Here is a 22,488-nt window from a genome sequence, read left to right as displayed (position 1 = left end):
GCCACTACAGTGGTATCTCGACTTATGAACGACTCGACAACCGAATTTTCCGACTTACAAATGGCAAATGGCCGCACGCTTACGAATTTCTCAACATCCGAACGGAAACGGCGACGGTTTTAGATAGGGTTTTTTCGGCTTACGAATTTTTAGATGGGGTTGCTTCGACTTGACTTACGAATTTTTCCGTTTCCAATGCATTCCTATGGGAAATCACGTTTCCAATGGCACTTTTCGACTTACGAATTTTCCGACCTACGAAGGTCGAAAGGTTCGGAACGGATTAAATTCATAAGTCGAGGCACCACTGTACTTCATTGCTTGCCTTCACTGACCCTAGCTCCTTCCATCACTCATTTCATGACCCCTAGTTCATTGCTTGCCTTCACTCACCCTAGCTCCCTCCATCACTTGCCTTCACTCACCCTAGCTCCTTCCATCTCTTGCTTTCATGACCCCTACTTCATCGCTTGCCTTCACTGACCCTAGCTCCCTCCATCACTTGCCTTCACTCACCCTAGCTCCTTCCATCACTCACTTTCATGACCCCTACTTCATCGCTTGCCTTCACTGACCCTAACTCCCTCCATCACTTGCCTTCACTCACCCTAGCTCCTTCCATCTCTCGCTTTCATGACCCCTACTTCATCACTTGCCTTCACTGACTCTAACTCCCTCCATCACTTGCCTTCACTCACCCTAGCTCCTTCCATCTCTCGCTTTCATGACCCCTACTTCATCGCTTGCCTTCACTGACCCTAGCTCCTTCCATCACTCACTTTCATGGCCCCTACTTCATCACTTCCTCTCACTGACCCTTGCTGCCTCCATCACTTGCCTTCACTCACCCTAGCTCCTTCCATCTCTCACTTTCATGACCCCTACTTCATCGCTTGCCTTCACTGACTCTAACTCCCTCCATCACTTGCCTTCACTCACCCTAGCTCCTTCCATCTCTCGCTTTCATGACCCCTACTTCATTGCTTGCCTTCACTGACCCTAGCTCCTTCCATCACTCACTTTCATGGCCCCTACTTCATCACTTCCTCTCACTGACCCTTGCTGCCTCCATCACTTGCCTTCACTCACCCTAGCTCCTTCCATCTCTCGCTTTCATGGCCCCTAGTTCACCGCCTGCCTTCACTGACCCTGGCTTCCTCCATCATTTGCCTTCACTGCCCCTAGCTGCCTCCATCACAACACTGCCTTCTTTTACCGTAACACAGGGATGGGGAACCTGTGACCACTCTGGATTCAGCCAGATTAGAAGTCCCATTATCCTTGACCGTTGCCCATGCTGGCTGCTGGGGCTACTGCAAGTTAAAGAGCCCAGCCCCATTTTATTTCCTTATATATTACACGGCAGTTATCGCCCACCTTTTTCCTCTGAGGAGCTCCAGGTGGCCTACATAGTGCTCCCTCCCCCTTTAATCCCCACAGCAACCCTGTGAGGGAGGCTCAGCTGAGAGAAGGCATCGATTGTCCCCCGAGGTCGCACTCAGTGAGCTTCATGGCCCGGTGGAGGGATTCGAACCCCGGTCCTGCTCTGACACTCTTACCATTATGCCGCACCCACTCAAATAAGGGATTGGGGGACGGAGGGCCCTTTCTGGACAGTGTGTCAGGGCTGCTTCTTGGCTGTCCTAACCCCGCTGCTAATTTGAGGGGGGCTTGCTGGTGCTTTGGGGGGTCTTGCCTTTTTTCTGGGTCTTGGCTTGGAGCATCGTGTGTCTGCTTACCTGGATTTTTCTGTCTCTGCTTCCCCCCCCCTCCTTGCTGCCTTGGCTTCCTCTGTCCTCATGCTGGCTTTTGGGGGGGGCGGGGTTGCCAGCTGTCTCCTGACCTTCATAGGTTGAAGGAGAGGTACTCCCGGACTAAGAGGGACATCCAGGCTTTGAAAGTCGGGGGGAGAGATATGCTGAAGCAAAGATACGACGGCAAGGTACTGTCTTTCCTCTGCCCCCTGCACCTGCCCTCAATCCCCCCCCACTTCTCACCTGCGTTTGGGTTGCGAATCACTCTATTCCTTTCCGCTGACCCATTGCATGTTTTTTTTTTCCTCTCTCTCTCTCTCCCTCTCCCTCTCTCCCTCTCTCTCTCTCTCGGCTTTTGCAGAAATTAACCTATTAAAATCTAAAAAGCCTCAAACGCTGCATCTTTTTAGTCTTGCAGTTTGCTGTCCTACACAGGAAGGGAAGATTTCTTCACTCCGAAGGGGTGGGGTGGGGGTGCTGCCAGCCAGGGGCGGGGCCAGAGGCCAAAGTGGGTGGAGCATCAAATCAAAAATCAAATTTATTGCAGCTTTAAGCTCATAAGAAATACAAAACATGAACATACAACAACGTACAAAACATACAAAACGAGCTCAGTCCCAGCTCCTGCCAACCTAGCAGTCCAAAGACCACCAGGGCAAGTAGATAAATAGGTACCACTGCTGCAGGAAGGTAAACAGTGTTTTTCCTTGCGCTCTGGTTTACATCATGGTGTTCTGTTGTGCCAGAAGTGGTTTAGTCCTGATGGCCACATGACCCAGAAAGCTGTCTGCGGACAAATGCCAGCTCCCTCAGCCTGAAAGCGAGATGAGCACTGCAACCCCATAGTTGCCTTTGACTGGACTTAACTGTCCAGGGGTCCTTTACCTTTACCTTTATATGGGCTGCATTCAAATTCTTGTAGACCCCTTGAAACAAATAGACTGCAGTTAGTCCTGTCCACTAATTTCAACGAGTCTACTCTCTGTAGAACCAGTGTTATGTGCAACCCTATATAGACCCTCCTTGCAGTACTGCCCTGAGAATGATGATGGGCCCATTTGAAGGGTGGGTTTTCCAATTGATAAAATGAGAAACTGACAATGACTTTTTGAGAGTGTAAGGCTGCAAGGAGGAGGAAAACACTCCTATTCAGGGGAATCCTGTCTCCCAGCAGCTCCTCTTGCCCTGATCTGCATTTCTGTTGAATGCAACTCATCCCCTCGCCCCCAGCGATTATCCGAGTATCAGGGCCGTCTTAAGCCCATCCAGCACCCTGGCGCCCCCCTCCAGAGCCTCTCCAAGGGCCCGGGAGTGCCAAGCAGACCGTGGCAGCAGCAGGAGGCCACCTCTGAAGACTCCGCGCTGCGCCTCCTTCTCGTTTTCCCAGCGCTGGGTTCTGCTCAGTCAAGCTTTGCCACCAGTGCGCGCACCGCAAGACCAGCAAGAGCTGCTTGGGCACTGTGCGCACGCTGGTGGCGAAGCTCGACTGAGCGGAACCCAGTGCTGGGGAAATGAGAAGGAGGCACAGCGCGGAGTCCTCGGAGAAGGAGAGAGACGCGGCTCAGCCTCTCAGCTAGTGGAGCGCAGTCCTGGCCAGATCGCTGGAACCCTGCGCTCACTCAACGCCCTTCCAGCGCCCTCCAGCGCCCGGCGCCGTGGTTCTCAGTGCCACTAGCCTCTATGGCTAGGACGGCCCTGCCAAGTAGATTAAGAGAGAAAAAGACCTGCGTTTTGCCCCCAAAGGAGTACGGTTTCCTTGGCAGGAGTTTTGCTAGGAAATACTAAGTCTGCGATGCATCTGAATTGCTGGAATCTGGAGGAGAGTTAGATTGTCCGTTCGAATACTGTTTGCAGGTTTCCCAACAGCATAGCTGCCAAGTCTCCCGTTTTCCCCGGGAAACCCCCGTTTTTAAAGCCGTTTCCCGCTGTCATCCCGAATGGAGAAATATCCCGTAATTCCCCCAGATTTCTTCTGGTGCCGCTCTGCCCATGTCTGGGCACTGGACATGCGTAGAAGTGACTTCCGGTGCCGGCGCTGCTGATCCTGTATTTTTCTAACCAGAACTTGGCAGCTATGCCCAACAGGGGCATGTGGTTGACAAACCATGAGAACAAGCTGAGGGACCAGAGGGGCCGTTGAACTCTTCCACCTGCACTGGCTTCCCTTATGAGAAACAGTGGCAGAGGGCTGCCGCCCTCATGCTTGCCTCTTGGGCTTCCTGGAACCACCTGTGAGAACAGGATGCTGTGCTGTTAGATGGGCCAATGGCCTGATCCACAGATGGGGCAGCTATGCTTCTGAAACCCAGTTGCTGGAGACCACTGGGGGGGGGCTCTTGTCCTCGAATCCCGCTAGCAGGTTACCCTTTGTGGCATCTGGGTGACAGCTGCAATAATAATAATAATAATAATAATAATAATAATAATAATAATAATAAATTTATACCCCATCCATCTGGCTGGGTTTCCCCAGCCACTCTGGGGGGCTCCCAACAGAATATTAAAAACACGATAAAACATCAAACATGAAAAACTTCCCTAAAAAGGATTGCCTTCGGATGTCTTCTAAAAGTCAGAGAGCTGTTTATTTCCTTGACATCTGATGGGAGGGCATTCCACAGGGCGAGCGCCAGTACCGAGAAGGCCCTCTGCCTGGTTCCCTGTAACTTCACTTCTCGCAGGGAGGGCACCGGTAGAAGGCCCTTGCAGGTGGACCTCAGTGTCTGGGCAGAACGATGGGGGTGGAGACGCTCCTTCAGGTATACTGGGCTGAGGCCGTTTAGGGCTTGTAAGGTCAGCACCAACACTTTGAATTGTGAAATTCTTTGAAAATAAGTTGATGAGATGGAAGAGATGGGTGCTGGGCCTGATCCGGCCCAGGTTCTCCTTACATTCTTGTGCTGATTTCTCTCCTCCTGTGCCTGGTTCCTCGCAGATGACCCAGCTGATGAAAGCGGCCAAGAGTGGCACGAAGGATGGCCTCGAGAAGACCAAGATCGCCGTCATGAGGACTTTCTTGAACAGAAAGGATGTCCCAGGTAACATTTCTTTCTGTTGGTGTTAGCTGTGCTTTCTTGGGTGACCCGAGAGCCCTGCTGGATCACAGCAAAGACCTCTCCAGTCCAGGATCCTTTCCCCCACACTAACCAATCGGATGCCTTCAGGAAGAGCTCTCCTCTCCCTATACTGATGTGACTTTCCACCCATTTTGATGGCTAACCATAGCTTCTTCCCAGTTAGCCCCAGAAACTTGGCACCCTCTGTCTCCCCAATGGAGAATGGGATGCTCAGAGGCCACAAACCACAATGGCTATGTTCTCCCTCCACTGATGGCTCAGGACCGCAGTGCCTCAAGGACCACCCCTCTCTCCATTTCTATTCTATTATTCTATTTCTATGTCGCTTTTTTATTCAAATAAATCCCAAAGCGGCTTACAAACAAAATATAAAAAGAACGTAATGGAGCATCACGGATACAGCATAAATCGTATGGAATACATAACAAATCATCAGTAAAACACTCCCAAATCCCAAATAAAACAATCACCATCTATGGTATACTATTAGCAAAAAAAAAAAAAAAACCTAAAAAAATAAGCTAAACATCACAGTTACACCAAAAATCATATTACAGTGGTGCCTCGCAAGACGAAATTAATTCGTGCCGCGAGTCGCTTTGTCTAGCGATAATTTCATCTTGCGAAGCACGGGTTGCCACGGCAAAAAACCAAAACCAAACAAAGAAAAAACCACCGAAAAGCTTCGTCTTGCGAAGCGCGGCCATTGAAAACTTCGTCTTGCGAGTCACCAAAAACATCGCAAGACGCTTTCGTCTAGCGAGTTTTTTGTTGCGCGAGGCATTCGTCTTGCAAGGTACCACTGTATAGGATTCACAAAGTACGACAACATTCATATCTATAAAACAATATTTACAACATATGAACCTGCCCAGACTCTGAGATCTTCTGAGGCCCTTCTTCATGTGCTTCCTCCTCTAAAGGTCCAGAAGGTGGCAACATGAGAACGGGGCCTTCTCTGCAGTGGCTCCCTGTCTGTGGAATGCTCTCCCCAGGGAAGTTCACCTGGCGGCGCCTACATTATAGAGCTTTAGGCACCAGGCAAAAACATTCCTTTTTAACCAGACCTTGGGGTGATTGACATCCAATGCCCTTTTAAAACGTGTTGGGGAAGGGGGAATTATTGGATAGTTTTGTTATTATTTTTATTACGTATTTGCTATTTTTATATTGCGATTTTATGTTGTAAACATCTTGAGACCTGCGAGTATAAGGCGGTATATAAATTTAATAAATAATAATAATAAATAATAATAATAATGGCTACCATTGCTGGAAATCACAACTGGGGAGTGTTGCTGTTGCCCTGAGGTTCCGCTTAAAGGATTCTCATTGGGGAAACCTAGTTGGCCACTGTGGGAACAAGATGCTGGCCTGATCCGGTGACAAAGCTCTTCGGGTTTTTTGGGTTTGGTCTTCCCCCGTCTGGAATTCCCAGACACTTTCTCTTTCGTTTCACTTCAGAGGTTGAGCCAAACGTTCACATCCTTCTTCTGTCTCCATCACAACCACTTCCATTGAGTCACTGAGCAAAACTCCCGTGCACTGCAGAGAGGATGATGAAATTTGGTGTGTGCGCACGTCACAATAATGGTTCTTGTCATGTGGCTTCTGGCGCAACAAAACATCCTGCTCTTAAAAATAGCATAAGACTCATGCATGGGCGTAGCCAGGATTCATGTTAGGGAGGGCAGGATTCATGTTAGTAAGCAGGAAGATTGATCAGTTAGTTAAGTATTTTTATTTATTTACTTTGTGGGGAGCAGCTACGTCCATGGAGCCAAGGGATGTCTAAAGAGAAGCTCTTTGGGCATGAACTCAACACACCCACACCCCATTCAAAATACAGTGGAACCTCGGTTTATGAACACCTCGGTTTACGAATTTTCAGTTTACGAGTGCCGCGGACCCATCTGGAACAGGTTAATTCACTTTCCATTACTTTCAATGGGAAAGTTCGCTTCAGTTTATGAACGCTTCAGTTTATGAACAGACTTCCAGAACCAATTACACCCATGCTTCGGTTTAAGTACGCTTCAGGTTGAGTACTCCGCGGACCCGTCTGGAACGGATTAATCCACTTTCCATTACTTTCAATGGGAAAATTCGCTTCAGTTTATGAACGCTTCAGTTTATGAACAGACTTCCGGAACCAATTGTGTTCATAAACCGAGGTACCACTGTAAAATAAAAAAAACAAATAAATCCACTGTCCTATTTAGTGGGTGAGTGTCTAGCACAGGCATCCCCAACCTGCGGCCCTCCAGATGTTTTGGCCTACAACTCCCATGATCCCTAGCTAAGAGGCCCAGTGGTCAGGGATGATGGGAATTGTAGTCCAAAACATCTAGAGGGCCAAAGGTTGGGGATGCCTGGTCTAGCACCATGGTTGTAGCTGTAAAGGCTTTATTTAAAAACTGAAAATTCTGCATTATCCTACACCATCTTACAAATCCCTCTGTGTGCTAAATCTGCCAAGGGAACATATTTATTTTGTTGTTTCTTGCTACGTTTTACACCCCCTCTTTCTTCCAAAGAGGCTGAGGTGGTTTTTGCTTTTCTCTTCCCTGGATGATGAGGGACCCTTGGTGAGCATGCTTTGGGTTCGGCCCGTCAGCCTGGGTCTTCTGTATGATGGGGATGACATTTTCCCACCTGCAGTCTGCAGGGATCTCGCACGTTCTCCCAGAATTGTCAAAGATTATACACAGAGGCTCTGAGATTACATCTGCAAGCTCCTTTTAGTACCCTTGGGTGCAGCTCAACAGGCCCTGGAGATTTGAATTCATTTTAAATAGCTAGGTGTTCCCTTACTACTACTTTTCCTATCTTGGGCTACAGCCCCCTCCTTACATCATTTATTCTGTTATCACCAGGTTGGGTATTGCTTTCCCTTTGGGTTAAGACAGAGGCAAAATAGGTGCTTATCAGTTCTGCCTTCTCTCATCTTTAGGGGAAGCCGTGGTTGTTTAAAGCGATGTTTTTTTCCTGGCGGCACCTCCCCCCCCCCCGAGGAGAAAATCACTGGTGATGTTGGTGATGTTGTAGGGCTTTAAATGTACCTCCTCCTCCTCCTCCTCCTCTTCCTCCTCTTCCTCCTCCTCCTTCTCCTCCTCCTTCTCCTCCTCCTCCTCCTCCTCCTCCTCCTCCTCCTCCTCCTCCTCTTCTTCTTCTTCTTCTTCTTCTTCTTCTTCTTCTTCTTCTTCTTCTTCTTCTTCTTCTTCTTCTTCTTCTTCTTCTATCCCTCATAGTAGAGTGTCTTCCATAAACACGGTTTTAACAGTGAGTCCATAAATGACCACAGAGGCCAATTCTGGATCCACACGTCCTTTCACAGTGGGGATGTAGGTTCCCGGGTGGGAGTTGATCACAGTCAGGGTTTGCCAAGTGTGCTTTCCTCTTAGCCCCTTTCTCCCTTTTGTCCTGAGTTCGAGCATCTTCAAAGCCCATGACACCTTTGGTAGGCCCACAACTTACATGGGGGTTATGTCTGGGCAAAGGCAAAAGCACAGAAAGTCAGGAAGACACCCCCCCCCCGAAAAAAACCTCTCCCGTGTGATTATCCCTACCTTACCTGCGAGATTTTGCCGGACTCCTACGCAGCCTTCCTGGAATCCTCGTGCAACTTTTCCAGAGCCTAGTAAGCAAAGTTGGAGGGCTTATAAAGCTCTTTTAGCAGCAGCAAAACCCAGCACGGAAAGAGCCTTTTAAGCCCTCTGCCATCCTTACTCGGTTCCAGGAAGCTTGCGTGCCATCTCGGAGACAATCTCTTCTGACTGTTCCTCACCCCCCAAACGACTCTGTGTTTATTCATTAATTTTCACAGCATCTGCGCAAAGCTGCAGCCGTGTAACTAAATCACACATAAAGTTGGTTTTTTAAAAATAAAAAAATTGTTTGTTTCACAAGGAAATCTTTAATAAAAACAAACAAACAAACAAAGAACAGGTTTATTTGCTGCATGGTGCAGATGGAGCTGATATCAGCTGCCCACCCTAATTCTGTCTGTTTGTTTGTCTGTTTGTCTGTTTGTCTGTCTGTCTGTCTGCCTGTCTGACTGTCTCTCTCTCTCACACACACATGGAAAGTACAGCGATCCTTTCCCCTGTGTGTGCCACACTGAGTGCAAGAGGAGGATTCCCAGCTGCAGGGCCTCTGAGGCCACAAAACCCCACTTCCCTTTCTGGGCAGTTGCGAAACATCCCTGGGGTGGACCTCCTTGCAGGAACTGCTTACGTGGGCAAAATGAAAAACTAGGAACAAGCGGAACTTGCTTTAATTTTTCACGTTTTCTTCTTCTTGTAGCTTCACTGACATAACCAGGGCAAATACATACATATATATGCAATTTGGAAGCAGCACCCCTGGGAGGCGAGCACCCCCTTTGTCCTTTGGCTGGTTTGGGGTGGGGGGCAAAAATCCTTTTGGGCTTGCTGCCCCCCTCCCCCAGTGGCTATTGAGAGAACTTCCCTGAAGTTAGCAAGCATGTCCGGCCGCGTAAGGAAGGGGAGAGGAGAGTAAACACAGTATTTTCTTTCTGTCTTTCTCGTGATGTTTCCGCGGCTGTAGGGGACGGAGAGCCAGGCAGGAGTGCGATGGAGCCAGGGAGGAAGCGCTCTTTGTCCTGGACTGGGGAGCTCTCCAAAGCCCATAAGCTGTCCGTGGACAGAGGTACGGGTCTGGGGGGCCTCCTGCCCTCCCGGATCCTGTCTCCATTTGAGACGAGGTCGCATGATTTGCAGTGGAGTTTTGCAGTGTGTGAGCTTCTGTGTCTTAGCTGGCCTCTGCTAGTGAAGAGAGCCTTGCTGGGGCTTGCCCCTCCCCTCGGAACACGGACACTTTGCACGTGCTCGAGAGTGCTGTTGTTTTTGCAGAGGCTGCCAAAAGCAGGGCAGTGTTGCTATCGAGGGGGAAATCTGGAAGCCCTGCTCCCCAACACGTACACAGGCAGAGGACCGCTTCCACCTCCCGCACCCAGAACACATTGCAACTAGTGGCGTAGAGCGAAGGCGCTCTGTGCGTCCTCAGAGACCCTCTGTATTTATTTATTTTTAAAAATCGCCTAACCTAAAAATGGTGAAATCGAGAGAAAAAATCACAACCCTACTTTAAAACTTGCAAAAATTTAAAATACAGTGGTGCCTCGCTTAACGAATGCCCTGCTTAATGAAATTTCCGCTTAACGAAAGGTTTTTTCTAGCAGAGGTTGCCTCGCTAGACGAATGCGTTTTACGAAAAATTCGTCTAGCGAATCGCGGTTTCCCATAGGAATGCATTGAAATTCAATTAATGCATTCCAATGGGCAAAAATTTCAATGCATTCCTATAGGATTCGCTAGACGAATTTTTCGTTATAAGAAAAGACCTGTGGAACGAATTAAATTCATCTAGCGAGGCACTACTGTACCAAAGCAGATTTAATAGCCACCCCAACTTTCTAAGCATATATACGCATGGGCCTGACTGGACAAGAATGCTTTTAGCAGGCACCTGAAACTGTGCAGGGAAGCCTTCTTTTTGATCCCAATAGGCAGGGAGTTCTGAAGTGTAGATGCTGCCACACGGAATGATTGCGGTCTTACAGATGCGGACCTTTTGGGGGTCCCTTCCGACTCTGCAATTCTGTGATTCTAAAAGAAAGTGGGCTTTGTTGTTGGGGAGCGGGGGTTCCCAGCGACACTGAGCCCCCCCCCGGCACCTCTCCATCTCATGCACCAGGCAGTGGCGAGCGAGCTTGAACCCTTGCTTTATTGTCCGCTGATCTGGTTGCACCTTCTAGTTGCAGGTGCAGACCTCGTAGTTGCTTGTGCCAGCCGCTGCATAAAGGCACACCTGTGGCTAGAGCTCATGGTTGACCCACGTTGCAGTCTTCGTTGATGTGCCAATCCTTGCTTTCCGTAGTTCGCTGCTTTGACAGCCTTCGGATTTTGGAACGTAAGATCTTCGGGGCAAGGACTTGCCTGCCTTTTCTCCTTTGCTGTTTTTGGACCCTCCAAGTGTCCCTGTTTTCCAGAGGCGGTCCCAGATTTGCAGAAGCCGTCCCGGTTTCTGATTTGATCCTGAAATGTCACGCTTTTCCTTAGCACGTCCCTATTTTCCTCATAGAAATGGGTATGGATTTGTCCGACCTCCAAGCCAAGGAGAGACAACCTTTTAGAAGACATCTGAAGGGGAGCCCCAAAGACGGAAGTTTTAAAAAATGTTTAATGTTTTTCTACACAGCTGTACCTTGTTTCTTGAACGGCTTAGTTGCCGAACAAATCGGTTCCCGAACAACGCAAACCCAGAAGTAAGAGTTCCGGTTTGCGAATGTTTTTTGGAAGCCGAATGTCTGACCCACCTTCCGCTTGAGTGCAGGAAGCCCCTGCAGCCAATCGGAAGCTGTACCTTGGCTTTCGAATGGTTTCGGGAGTCGAACAGACTGCTGGAACGGATTAAGTTCGAGAACCAAGGTACCACTGTATGTTGGAAGCTGCCCAGAGTGGCTCAGGCAACCCAGTCAGATGTGTGGGGTACAAAAAGTAGATTGAATAGGATGTCCCTATTTTCATTGGAGAAATGTTGGCGGGTATGAAGGTTGCTCCAGCCTGCTCTGAAGAAGTCAGGGGTCAGCCTGGTTTGGATTCAAGACCTCGTTTCAACAGAAAGAGAGGAAGCTGTCAGAACAGTGGCCAGCACTGGCTGGCAGCAGCTCTCCAGGGTTTCAGGCAGGCTCCCCCCCCATGTCCCAGGTCTACCTGGAGGTGCTGCCAGGGATTGGACCTGGGTCCTTCTGCATGCCAAGCAAGTGCTTCAGCCCTGAGTTACACGCCTTCTTCTCTTTGTCTTCTGTTACATGGTCCATTAGGAAATGATTTCTGGGGTCAATTTTAAGAGTTGGCAGACCCCTCCTTCACCCAGGCTCCTTATTTGTAGAAGACAGGTAGGGGGGATCTTTAGAATGTATTTGCATTTAACATCCCTTTGCATCTTGGAGGGCAGAAAATAACAGAAGCATAGAGCTGTAAATTTGGAAGGGGGGACCCTAGGGTTCACCTGGTCCGAACGCCTGGGGTCCTCGTAGGGAACCTCTGTTTTGCAAACTGACCGTGTCTTCGACAGAAGGTAATTTTGCCGCCAATGGGATTTTGGTATGCGTCGGGTGGGTCTGCTGGTTTGTCCCCCTCCAAAATATTTTCCTCTGCTGGTGGGGGTTGCGAGGTTCTCCATTCATGCCCCCCTCCAGCCCAGCACTTTTCCCGTCTGCCCCTCTGGCTGTTTCCGTCCCGAACCCTTCCTCCCCACATGGCTGCTGTCCCAGCAGAGCAGCTGTTCCAAAATTAGGGAAGGAAAAGGTCACCCTTTGCCATCGCTGGTCTATTCCGGGCGCCCTCCGATCCCCACCCCTCCCTGGGCAGCTAACACCCTCTGCTGCTCTTCCTTCTTTTGCCCTCCGCCCCTTCTCATTTGCCAGCTCCTCCTTGCAGCTGGCTGCGATGCAACCTTCCCTCTGCTGGAGACCCCTTTGCCAAGATCTCCCCGCACGCCCGCACGCGAGTGGGAACTAGAGATTGGCCTGAGCTCTGAGAAAGAGGAAGTTTGGGGACAGTCAGCCGAGGCTGGCTAGAGGGTTTGGTGGGACGGGGTGGGGGGGTCGGGCAAGCGGCACCCACAAAGGGTGAGATGTGGCGTAAACGGCACCGGTCCAACCGGGACTTCATCATCATCCGTTCCTCTTCTTCTTCCTCCTCCTCCTCCTCGTCTCTTTCAGGTAAGGCCCCTTGCATTTATTTATGTTTGACTCAGGTTCCTCCTTAAGCAAACAGCCAAGATCAGAGGTCCCATCAGCCGCTGAGGTTTACCCCTCTCTGGCACCCCCTAAGAAAATAGAAATAAATATGGGTCTTGTCCCACTCGGAGATGACTCAGCAGGCAAGTTTTGCTTGCTGTCAGAGTCTGAGACGGGAAGGTGTTTTTCTCATTTTCTTATGTTATGGATGCTTTAGCTGAGATTCCCGCATTGCAGGGGGTTGGATTAGAATCTCAGGGGTTAGCAAAAATTTTCAGCAGGGGCAGCCGATATTAGTTGCTAGAGGCAGCAGCTTCATTCTGCCTAATGGTGGCCCTATGTCTCAACTCTAAATTCCCTAGGTGGTGTATCCAATGAAGTACTTTGGGTAGCACAAGAACTTCCATTTGCACTTGCCGGTCCAATGTCCCTCAGACCTTGTGGGGGGAGCCGGACTGTATTTTTTTTGGGGGGGGGGAATGAACAAATTCCTATGCCCCACAAATAACCCAGAGATGCATTTTAAATAAAAGCACTTATTCTACTCATGTAAAATCACACTGATTCCCAGACTGTCCATGGGCTGGATTTAGAAGGTGATTGTGCCGGATCTAGCCCCCGGGCCTTAGTTTGCCTACCCATCATGTCCTTTTATTTCAAATGCATCTCCTATTCCATAATAATAACAATATTATTTGTACCCCGCTCATCTGACTGGGTTGCCCCAGCCACTCTTGGCTGCTTCCAACATATATACAAACATAATAAAACCTTTAGAAACTTCCCTATCCAGGGCTGCCTTCAGGTGTCTTCTAAAGGTTGCATAGTTACTTATCTCCTTGGCTCGGGGGGGGGGGGGGGTCGAATAACTCTATAGCCTGCAAAATTTCTCTGATGGAAATAGGGAGGACTTAAGGAAAAGATGGGGACGTGGGTGGCGCTGTGGGTTAAACCACAGAGCCTAGGGCTTGCCGATCAGAAGGTCGGTGGTTCGAATCCCAGCAACGGGGTGAGCTCTGTTGCTCGGTCCCAGCTCCTGCCAACCTAGCAGTACAAAAGCATGTTAAAGTGCAAGTAGATAAATAGGTACCACTACAGCAGGAAGGTAAACGGTGTTTCCGTGTGCTGCTCTGGTTCGCCAGAAGCAGCTTTGTCATGCTGGCCACATGACCTGGAAGCTGTACGCCGGCACCCTCAGCCAGTAGAGTGAGATGAGCGCCGCAACACCAGAGGGTCACGACTGGACCTAATGGTCAGGGGTCCCTTTACCTTTACCTTTAAGGAAAAGCAGGACATCAAATCAGAAACCAGGACGGCTTCTGTAAATCCAGGACTGTCCCTGGGGAAAAGAGGACACTTGGAGGGCCTGAAGCTTCACTTGTGGGGTTGCAATCTGGGCAAAAGCTCCACCGGCCCCCTGAGTTGGTGGGAAGGTAAATGCAACAGAGGGAGGGAAAATACAGAGCCTTGGGTTCTGGAAGATGCATCAGGAATGGGCTGTGATGATATCGTGGAGGACAGAAACGCCTGCCTCCTGCTGCGAGGCGTCCTGTGATGATGCGATGATGGGAGCATGTATCGTCTGAAATAAAAGGATGACGCTAACATTTTGGCTTGGTCGAACTTGCATGGTTGAGCTGAGATGGTTCGTTTGGAGGCATTAATTCTCTGGACTTTTGAGCTGCTCTGGGTACATGGTGAAAGCTCCAGGATGCAGAACCCTGTGTGAGATATAGAGGGTTGTTTTCAAGAGGTCCATAGCAGGCTCTGAGAGGAGAGTTGAACAAGCAATAGCAACTTTTAAAGAAAAGGCCAGAGGGAGATTAACAGACATGGCTAACCTGGGTCCCTTCATTTCAGCGAGGCCACCCTGGAAGAATGTAGTTGGATACAACTCTCAGGCTCTTTCCTGAGCCCCTTTAAAGAGCATGAGGTTTCAATGAGGACTAGAAACATTAAAAGCAATGCTTTGATGTTGCCAGCTGAATCTTTTAAGGGTGTGTTGCTGGACCGGCAATCCTGAAAGTGTGTGTTGGATCCTCTGGCGGAAGCAAAATTCGTATTCCTAATTCCATGTTTTGGCTGGTTGTCTGATTATGCCAGTTCTATATTCCCTGTTGCTTTGTTGTTCCTGGCTGCCCACAATAAAATCCTTCCAGTGCATTATGTTTTTCTCCCTGCGAGGGCCAGTAGCCCTGGAGATGACCTTGTGTGAATCTTGTCTCTGCGTGCGTCCCCTCCAGGCGATTCCGAAGAGGAGGAAATGGGATTCCTGGAGGTTCCAGTGAATGATCTGAAGCACCTGTTTCCCGAGTTGGGCCCGATGCCCGAAGGGTTAAGCCCTCAGCAGGTAAGCGCTTGGGAACGTGGCTCATTCCAAAGTTTTGGAGCACCTCGAGGGAGGGGAAGCTGCACCCACCTTGGCTGCTTTGGGGAAAACTCTGGCTTTTGCAGAGACCCAGAAATGTAGCTCAGTGCTAGAGCATGTGCTTGGCATACAGAAGGTGCCCATGGATAGCCATATATATATTTTTAAAAAGATCTGCTAACAAGTGATGAGAAGGATATTTTTTTGCACGAGATCTTAGAATCTGGAGACCGGGGCAGGGAACCTTTTCCAGCCCTAGGGCCACATTTGCTTCTGGGAAGCCCGCCGAGGGCCGCATGCCACTGGTGGGCGGGGCCAAAGGGGGAAATGGGTGGAGCAATGCCTGCACATTTCGCCTTTGTTAAAAAAAAGGGGCTTCTTTTACAATCTAGAGGCATGATCAGAATTTAAGGGCACCTTTTGCAGCCAGGGAAAAAGCATTTAAGGAGGGTGGGAAGCCGGGCTGGTGAGGGGCTTGGTCTGGGATAGGGTCCTGTGGGCCAGAAAAGAGAGCCCCGGGGTCCGTATTTGTCTTGTAGGCCTGAGTCTCCCTCTGCTCCCCCTGCTGTGGGTGGCACTGTGGTCTAAACCACTGAGCCTCTTGGGCTTGCCGATCGGAAGATTGGCGGTTCGAATCTGCGCAACGGGGTGAGCTCCCATTGCTCTGTCCCTGCTCCTGCCAACCTAGCAATTCAAAAGCATGTCAGTGCAAGTAGATAAATAGGTACCGCTGCACCGGGAAGGTAAATTGCATTTCCATGCATTCTGGTTTCCGTCACGGTGTTTTCGTTGCACCAGAAGTGATTGAGTCCTGCTGGCCACATGACCCAGAAAGCTGTCTGTGGACAAACGCTGACTCCCTTGACTTGAAAGCGAGATGAGCGCCGCAACCCTGTAGTTGCCTTTGACTGGACTTAAGCATCCAGGGGTCCTTTACTTTTTTTAGTGCTGATCAGTCCAATAGACCTATTTGGTCCCTGCATGCTGCCCCCCTCCCACAGTTCTCCCTCTCTCCTCCATGATGCTGTTTTGAGTCACCCCCACCTAATCCGACCCCCTCTCCACAGGTTGTGCGCCGCCACATTCTGGGCTCCATCGTCCAGAGCGAGAGAAGCTACGTTGACTCCTTACGGAGGATCTTGCAGGTGAGAGCTTTCTGCTTCGTGAGCAGGGAACCAGGCACAGGGCCTTCTCGGAGGTGGCCCCTGCCCCGTGGAATGCCCTCCCATGAGATGCCAAACAGATAAACAACTATTTAGAAGGCATCTGAAGGCAGCCCTGTTCAGGGAAATTTTGGGTGGTTGGTGTTTTACTGTGTTTTCAATTCTTTGTTGAGAGCTGCCCAGAGTGGCTGGGGGTAGCCACTCAGATGGGTGGCACATAAATAATAAAATTATTATTTTATCAACCTTTTGTCCCCGTCTGCTCTCGCCCACCCACCCTTGAGCGATCAGCTTCCCCTGTCCTCTCACCAAACATGAACACTAACTTAGGAAAAGCTGCCATGTACTAAGTCAGGCCATCAAGTCCACCCAGCCCAGTGTTGTCTACACTGACTGGCAGCAGCTCTCCAAGGTTTCAGGCAGGGGACAATCCCTGACCCCAGTGGGAGATGCTGCCAGGGAATGGGACTGCGACATCCTGAGTGCAAGGCAAGGGTTTTACCACTGAGCTTTGACCCATTCATGTTTAAAGTAAAGCAAGCTTCTAGTCCTCATGATTCTGAATAAAGGGCTGATTTAAACAATGTCACCTTATGTTAAGTCAGACCGTCAGTCCATCTAGCGTAGTATTATATACACTGACTGGCAGCAGCTCTTCAAGGTTTCAGACAAGGCGTCTTTCCTAGCCCTACCTGAAGACGCCATTGGGGATGGAACCCTGAACCTTCTGCATGCCAAGCAGCTGCTCTGCCCACTTAGCTATAGCCCTGTCAAGGAAACCAGGAAAGTCACACATTTCTTGGGAGATCAGCTTGGGGGAAAAAAAAACACCCCAGGAAATCACTTTCTTTTCCCCAAACAAGCAAAAGTCATCCTCTGAGCTCTACCCGTTTCACTAAAAGCAAAGAGAGATTCTGGTCCTCAAGCTTCTGGGGAAGGAGCTGATTTAAAGAGGAACCTAGGAAACTGCCTTAGTCAGGATTGTCTACACTGACTCGCAGGAGCTCTCTGGGGTAACAGGCAGCAGATGTTCCTAGTCTTTCCTGGAGAGGCTGCTGGGCGATGGAACCTGAGACCTTCTGCATTCAAGGCAAGTACTCTGCCAGGGATTGACCTGCTTTTCACGGCTCCGTGTCCTCCCTTCTCCACTGCTGACAGGATTACAGGAACCCTCTTGTGGAGATGGAGCCCAAGGTTCTCAGCCTCCGGAAATGCCAGGTGGTTTTCTTCCGGGTCAAAGAGATCCTCCAGTGCCACTCCATGTTCCAGATCGCCTTGTCTTCGCGCGTGGCTGAGTGGGACACCACGGAGAAAATCGGCGACCTCTTCGTGGCCTCGGTGAGTGTTTGCAGGACTCAGCTGGGCAGCATAGCTGTCAAGTTCTCCCTTTTCTTAAAAAGGGAGTTTGCCTTATGCTGAATAGGCTTCCTCGCGAGAAAAGGGAAAACTTGACAGCTATGCTGGGCAGGGGAATCACATTCCTGGAGGAGGAGGAGGAGGAGGAGGGTCAAGTATCCTCACCCTTCAAGCTTCCACCTTGTAGGTCCATAGCTCCTGTGTGGAACCTCCCTGGAAGCTTTGCACTGCTTCAAAGGACAATCAATAGCAGTGTTTCTCAACCAGTGTGCCTCCAGATGTTTTGGGACTACAACTCCCATCATTCCTGACCACTGGTCTTGCTAGCTAGGGATGATGGGAGTTGTAGTCCCAAATCATCTGGAGGCACACTGGTTGAGAACCACTGCAATAAGGGATGCGGATGGAATCTGAAATGGAAAAAAACAGCCCTTCTAGGTCGATGTCTGTGGTCAGGGCAAATGGGAATGGGGGAAAAACAGCCCTTCTAGTTCAACATCTATGGTCAGGGCAAATGGGAATGGGGAAAACAGCTCTTCTAGGTCGATGTCTATGGTCAGGGCAAATGGGGATGGGGGGAAAACAGCCCTTCTAGTTCAACATCTATGGTCAGGGCAAATGGAAATGGAGAAAACAGCCCTTCTAGTTCATCTATGGTCAGGGCAAATGGGAATGGGGAAAAACAGCCCTTCTAGGTCAGTGTCTATGGTCAGGGCAAATGGGAATGGGGGAAAAACAGCCCTTCTAGGTCGATGTCTATGGTCAGGGCAAATGGGAATGGGGGAAAAACAGCCCTTCTAGGTCGATATCTATGGTCAGGGCAAATGGTACGGGCACCAACTTAGTTTAATGTCTGCGTTCCAGGAGGCAATGATGGCCGCCAACTTAGAGGGCTTTAAAAAATCAGACATATTCATGGAGGAGAGGGCAGCGGATAGCTACTAGCCACAATGGCTTTGCTCTGAACGAAATAGGTGTGCAAACTCTCTCTCTCTCTCTTCCCGCTTCCACCCCAGTTTTCCAAGTCTATGGTGCTGGATGTCTACAGCGAATACGTCAACAATTTCACCACTGCCATGTCCTTGATCAAGAAGGCCTGCCTCACCAAGCCTGCCTTTCTAGAGTTCCTCAAGGTCAGTAGTTTGCTACGAGAGCTGGGATGTGTACCTCTGGGAGGGGGTATACTACAGTTCCCAGGATTCTTTGGTGGAAACTATGTGCTCTAAATGTAGGGTTTGGGTGTGACGTGACTCTCTTCTGACTCTGCTCTGGGCTAGGAGAGCCATGGGCCAAGCTGCTCTTTCCCGGCCTCGGTTTTCCTAGTCTTTAAAATGAGTATGCTGCTGCAAGGGTTGGTTACGGCACTGAATAGGATAAGCTCTGCCATGACTCCTGCATGCCAGCGTTGGGTTCAGAGAGTGGAAATTTGCTGAACCCGACCAGCATTATATGATATCCAAGGTGGGAGGTTGGAAACCCACCAAACTGGAAGGCAGAGGTCCTCACACTAACAGCGGGTGGTTCTTCTCTTGGCAGAAGAGGCAGATGAGCAGCGCCGACCGGGTGACACTTTACGGCCTGATGGTGAAGCCCATCCAAAGATTCCCCCAGTTCATTCTCCTCCTCCAGGTAACCTTTAAAAAAATGCTTATCTGATTATTCTCAAAGGTGAGGGAGAGCCTTTCCCCTCTATCCCAGCGGCCAGGCAGAAAGGTCTGAAGGGCCAGATTCTGCCCCTGGGACCTGAAGCACAACCTCATTTGCAATGCTGTGTACATTTCCAGTTGTCATACCTCAGAAAGGACATTGTGGTGTTGGAAAAGGTTTGGACAAGGGCAACCCTATGGAGGAAGGTTACAGCATTTGGGACTTTTTTAGCTTAGAGAGAAAGTGAGTCAAAGGTGACTTGATGGAAGTTTATAAAATTTAGACCTAGCTTGGAGAAAGTGGATAGAGAAAAGAATTTCTCCCTTTCTCATAATACTGTAGGTATCCAACTTACCTTCCAAGTCCTGGACTGCAGAATCCGGGACCGGCAGCCGTGTGACACCGGAAGTTGCGTCAATGTAACTTCCGGTGTCGCTTTGCCCTTCTATGGACACCAAAAATGGCCGCCACCGGCTTCAAAAGTAGCTTCTACGCATGACCGGAAGTGCGTCGACGCAACTTCCGGTGTCGCCATGCCCATCTATGGGCACAAAAATGGCCACCGCCGACACCAGAAGTCGTGTCTACGCACTTCCGGTCATGCGTAGATGCGACTTTTGAAGCCGCCGGCGGCCATTTTTTGTGCCCATAGAAGGGCAAATCAGAAAAAAATGGCCGCCGGCAGGAGAAAATAACGGAGAAAAACAGGAGACGAAGTGATACGGGGGACCACCGGGAAAAGGTAAGTAAAAACGGGGGTTTCCCGGGGAAAACGGGGTACTTGGCAGCTATGGTATCCAATGAAGCTGAATGCTGGAAGATTCAGTGACTATGCAGTGACTCCACAGTTTGAAACAACCGAGCTTCTGAATCCCAGTTGCTGGAAATTGCAGGAAAGGAGAGTTTTCTCTCTTTTCTTTCCAGTATCGGGAATTTTGTAATGTTTGACGTTTCATTAGTGGTACCTCCTTTGAATGTAATCTATTCCGGAAGACCGTTTGACTTCTGAAATGTTCAAAAACTGGGGCTCAAAGGGTGGTCTGCAAATGTGATGGAGTAAATGGAAAAACAGGCAGCGGAAGCCATTTGACTTCTGAGGCGTGTTTGAAAACGGAAACATTTACTTCTGGGTTTTCAGCGTTCGAAAAGCGAAATGTTTGGCTTCTGAGGTGCCCCTGTATTTTTATATGTGCTGGAAGCTGCCCAGAGTGGGCCCCTCCCCCCTCCTCCCCCTCCTCCTCCTCCTCTTCTTCTTCTTCTTCTTCCAGGACATGCTGAAAAACACTCCCAAGGGCCACGCCGACCGGCTCTCCCTCCAGCTGGCTCTGACGGAGCTGGAGACCTTGGCAGAGAAGCTCAACGAACAGAAGCGGCTGGCGGACCAGGTGGCTGAGATCCAGCAACTCACCAAGAGCGTCAGCGACCGCAGCAGCATCAACAAGGTAGGCTCAAGGTCTGGTCCTTTGAGCGCTAAAGGTAAAGGGACCCCTGACCATTAGGTCCAGTCGTGACCGACTCTGGGGTTGCGCGCTCATCTCGCATTATTGGCCGAGGGAGCCGGCATACAGCTTCCAGGTCATGTGGCCAGCATGACAAAGCCACTTCTGGCGAACCAGAGCAGCACACGGAAACGCCGTTTACCTTCCCGCTGTAGCGGTACCTATTTATCTACTTGCACTTTGATGTGCTTTCGAACTGCTAGGTTGGCAGGAGCAGGGACCAAGCAACGGGAGCTCACCCCGTCACAGGGATTCGAACCGCCGACCTTCTGATCAGCAAGCCCTAGGCTCAGTGGTTTAACCACAGCGCCACCTGGGTCCCTCAGCACCACCTGGGTCCCCCTTCGAGCGCTGGAGGGATGCAAAAACCAAAGAGCTTCCTTCCTCATGACCAGCTATCCACTCTCTGACAATCTGCCAAGACACTTAGCTACGCTCCCATGGCTCTTGATCCCCTTTTTTGCAGTTAAATTTTATCACATTTTCAAAAAAAAATCACCCATACAGTCGTACCTGGGTTTTCAAACAGCTTAGTTCTCGAACCTTTTGGCTCCCGAACGCCGCAAACCTGGGAGTGAGTGTTCCGGTTTGCAAACTATTTTTGGAAGCTGAACATCCAACAGGGCTTCTGTGGCTTCCGATTGGCTGCAGGAGCTTCCTGCAGCCAATCAGAAGCCACACTTTGGTTTCCGAACATTTTGGAAGTCTAACAGACTTCCAGAATGGATTCTGTTCGACTTCCAAGGTACGACTGTACACTCCAATGCATAATATTTTTTTTCTTTTGTTTTGTCAACTTCCTACCCCATTTTCCATTCTGTTTTTTTATTCCCCCCCTTGCTGCACCACATCTTATACCATAACAACAATTCAACAATCTCTGATTTCTTCTGTTGTTCATAGTTCAAATCCTGCTTGTGAATTCATCATGCTATAGCGTTTCTTTAAATAATAATAATAAAAAGGCTTTAGATTGACAAAATGTTCAGGGGTATGCGTACCCCTGCATCCCCCCAAGAAAAAAGCATTCTGTGTGTGTGTGTGTGTGTGTGTGTGTGTGTATTTTCTGTTTTACAGTTTAAAATACTCATTTTATATCCTTAAGATATCAATGACTTCCCTTCTTCTCTTTCCATGATTCATTTCACATACCATAAATCCCTGCACATTTTACAAAAAACTATACCAATTGGTATTCCATTATTGGATCCATCAAAACTTATTTACACTTAATGCTGCCAGCGTTTTCAGCTATACACAATTATTTCCCATATATTCAATGAACGCTTTCCAATCTTTAAACGTATGTTCTTCTTGTTGTCTTATTCAATATGTGAAGTCTGCAGGTTGTGCATATTCCATCAGTTAAAGTTGCCATTCTTCTTTGGTTGGGACCTGGCTCGTTTTCCATTTGGGGGCTAACAACACACGGGCCGCAGTAGTGGCATATATAAATAACCTTTTTGGACACCTGGGAATTTCAGTCTGGATTATCCCCAACAGAAAGGACTCTGGTTTTTTTGAGGGGAGGAGGAAGTACTTTCGAACATTTTCCCCCCAATCCATTATGGATCATTTCCCAGTACTCTTTTACCTTTTTACAAGTCCAGATGCAGAACAGGTTTAGGGCCTGTGTCGGTGTGCTTGGCCTGCAGAAAAAGCTCCGAATGCAAATAATACGGGTCTTGGGACCTTCGGTATGCAATTAGGTTCTCCTCCACTCCCCTTCAGGTGGGATAATCTCAAGTGCTTGATGGGGTGGCTGAAAGGTCCTAAGGTCCTCCCATTGATGGTTTACACCAGGCATCCCCAAACTTCGGGCCCTCCAGATGTTTTGGACTACAATTCCCATCATC

At 49.4% G+C, this 22,488-nt stretch overlaps 1 protein-coding gene across 9 annotated transcripts in view; it reads left to right on the top strand.

Moving 5' to 3' along the window:
* Positions 1-22,488, top strand: part of ARHGEF10L (Rho guanine nucleotide exchange factor 10 like) — a 135,136-nt gene that overhangs the window by 51,515 nt on the left and 61,133 nt on the right. For 6 of the 9 annotated variants that reach the window (XM_035121223.3, XM_035121224.3, XM_035121222.3 and 3 more), the window contains 8 exons: positions 4,690-4,792; positions 9,401-9,502; positions 14,843-14,949; positions 16,035-16,112; positions 17,289-17,468; positions 18,503-18,619; positions 19,023-19,115; positions 20,402-20,575. In XM_035121223.3, coding sequence (XP_034977114.3) covers positions 4,690-4,792; positions 9,401-9,502; positions 14,843-14,949; positions 16,035-16,112; positions 17,289-17,468; positions 18,503-18,619; positions 19,023-19,115; positions 20,402-20,575 — 954 coding nt within the window. Of the gene's footprint in view, positions 1-1,831; positions 1,943-4,689; positions 4,793-9,400; positions 9,503-14,842; positions 14,950-16,034; positions 16,113-17,288; positions 17,469-18,502; positions 18,620-19,022; positions 19,116-20,401; positions 20,576-22,488 lie in introns of all 9 variants that reach the window. The other 3 variants (XM_035121227.3, XM_035121226.3, XM_088671534.1) reach the window with 2 other exon arrangements.

This window comes from Zootoca vivipara, chromosome 6 (genome assembly GCF_965207765.1).
Source record: "Zootoca vivipara chromosome 6, rZooViv2.hap1.1, whole genome shotgun sequence".
Lineage (NCBI taxonomy): Eukaryota > Metazoa > Chordata > Lepidosauria > Squamata > Lacertidae > Zootoca > Zootoca vivipara.
The sequence above is the reverse complement of the archived record's forward strand: the minus strand, read 5'-3'. Positions and strand labels throughout refer to the sequence as shown.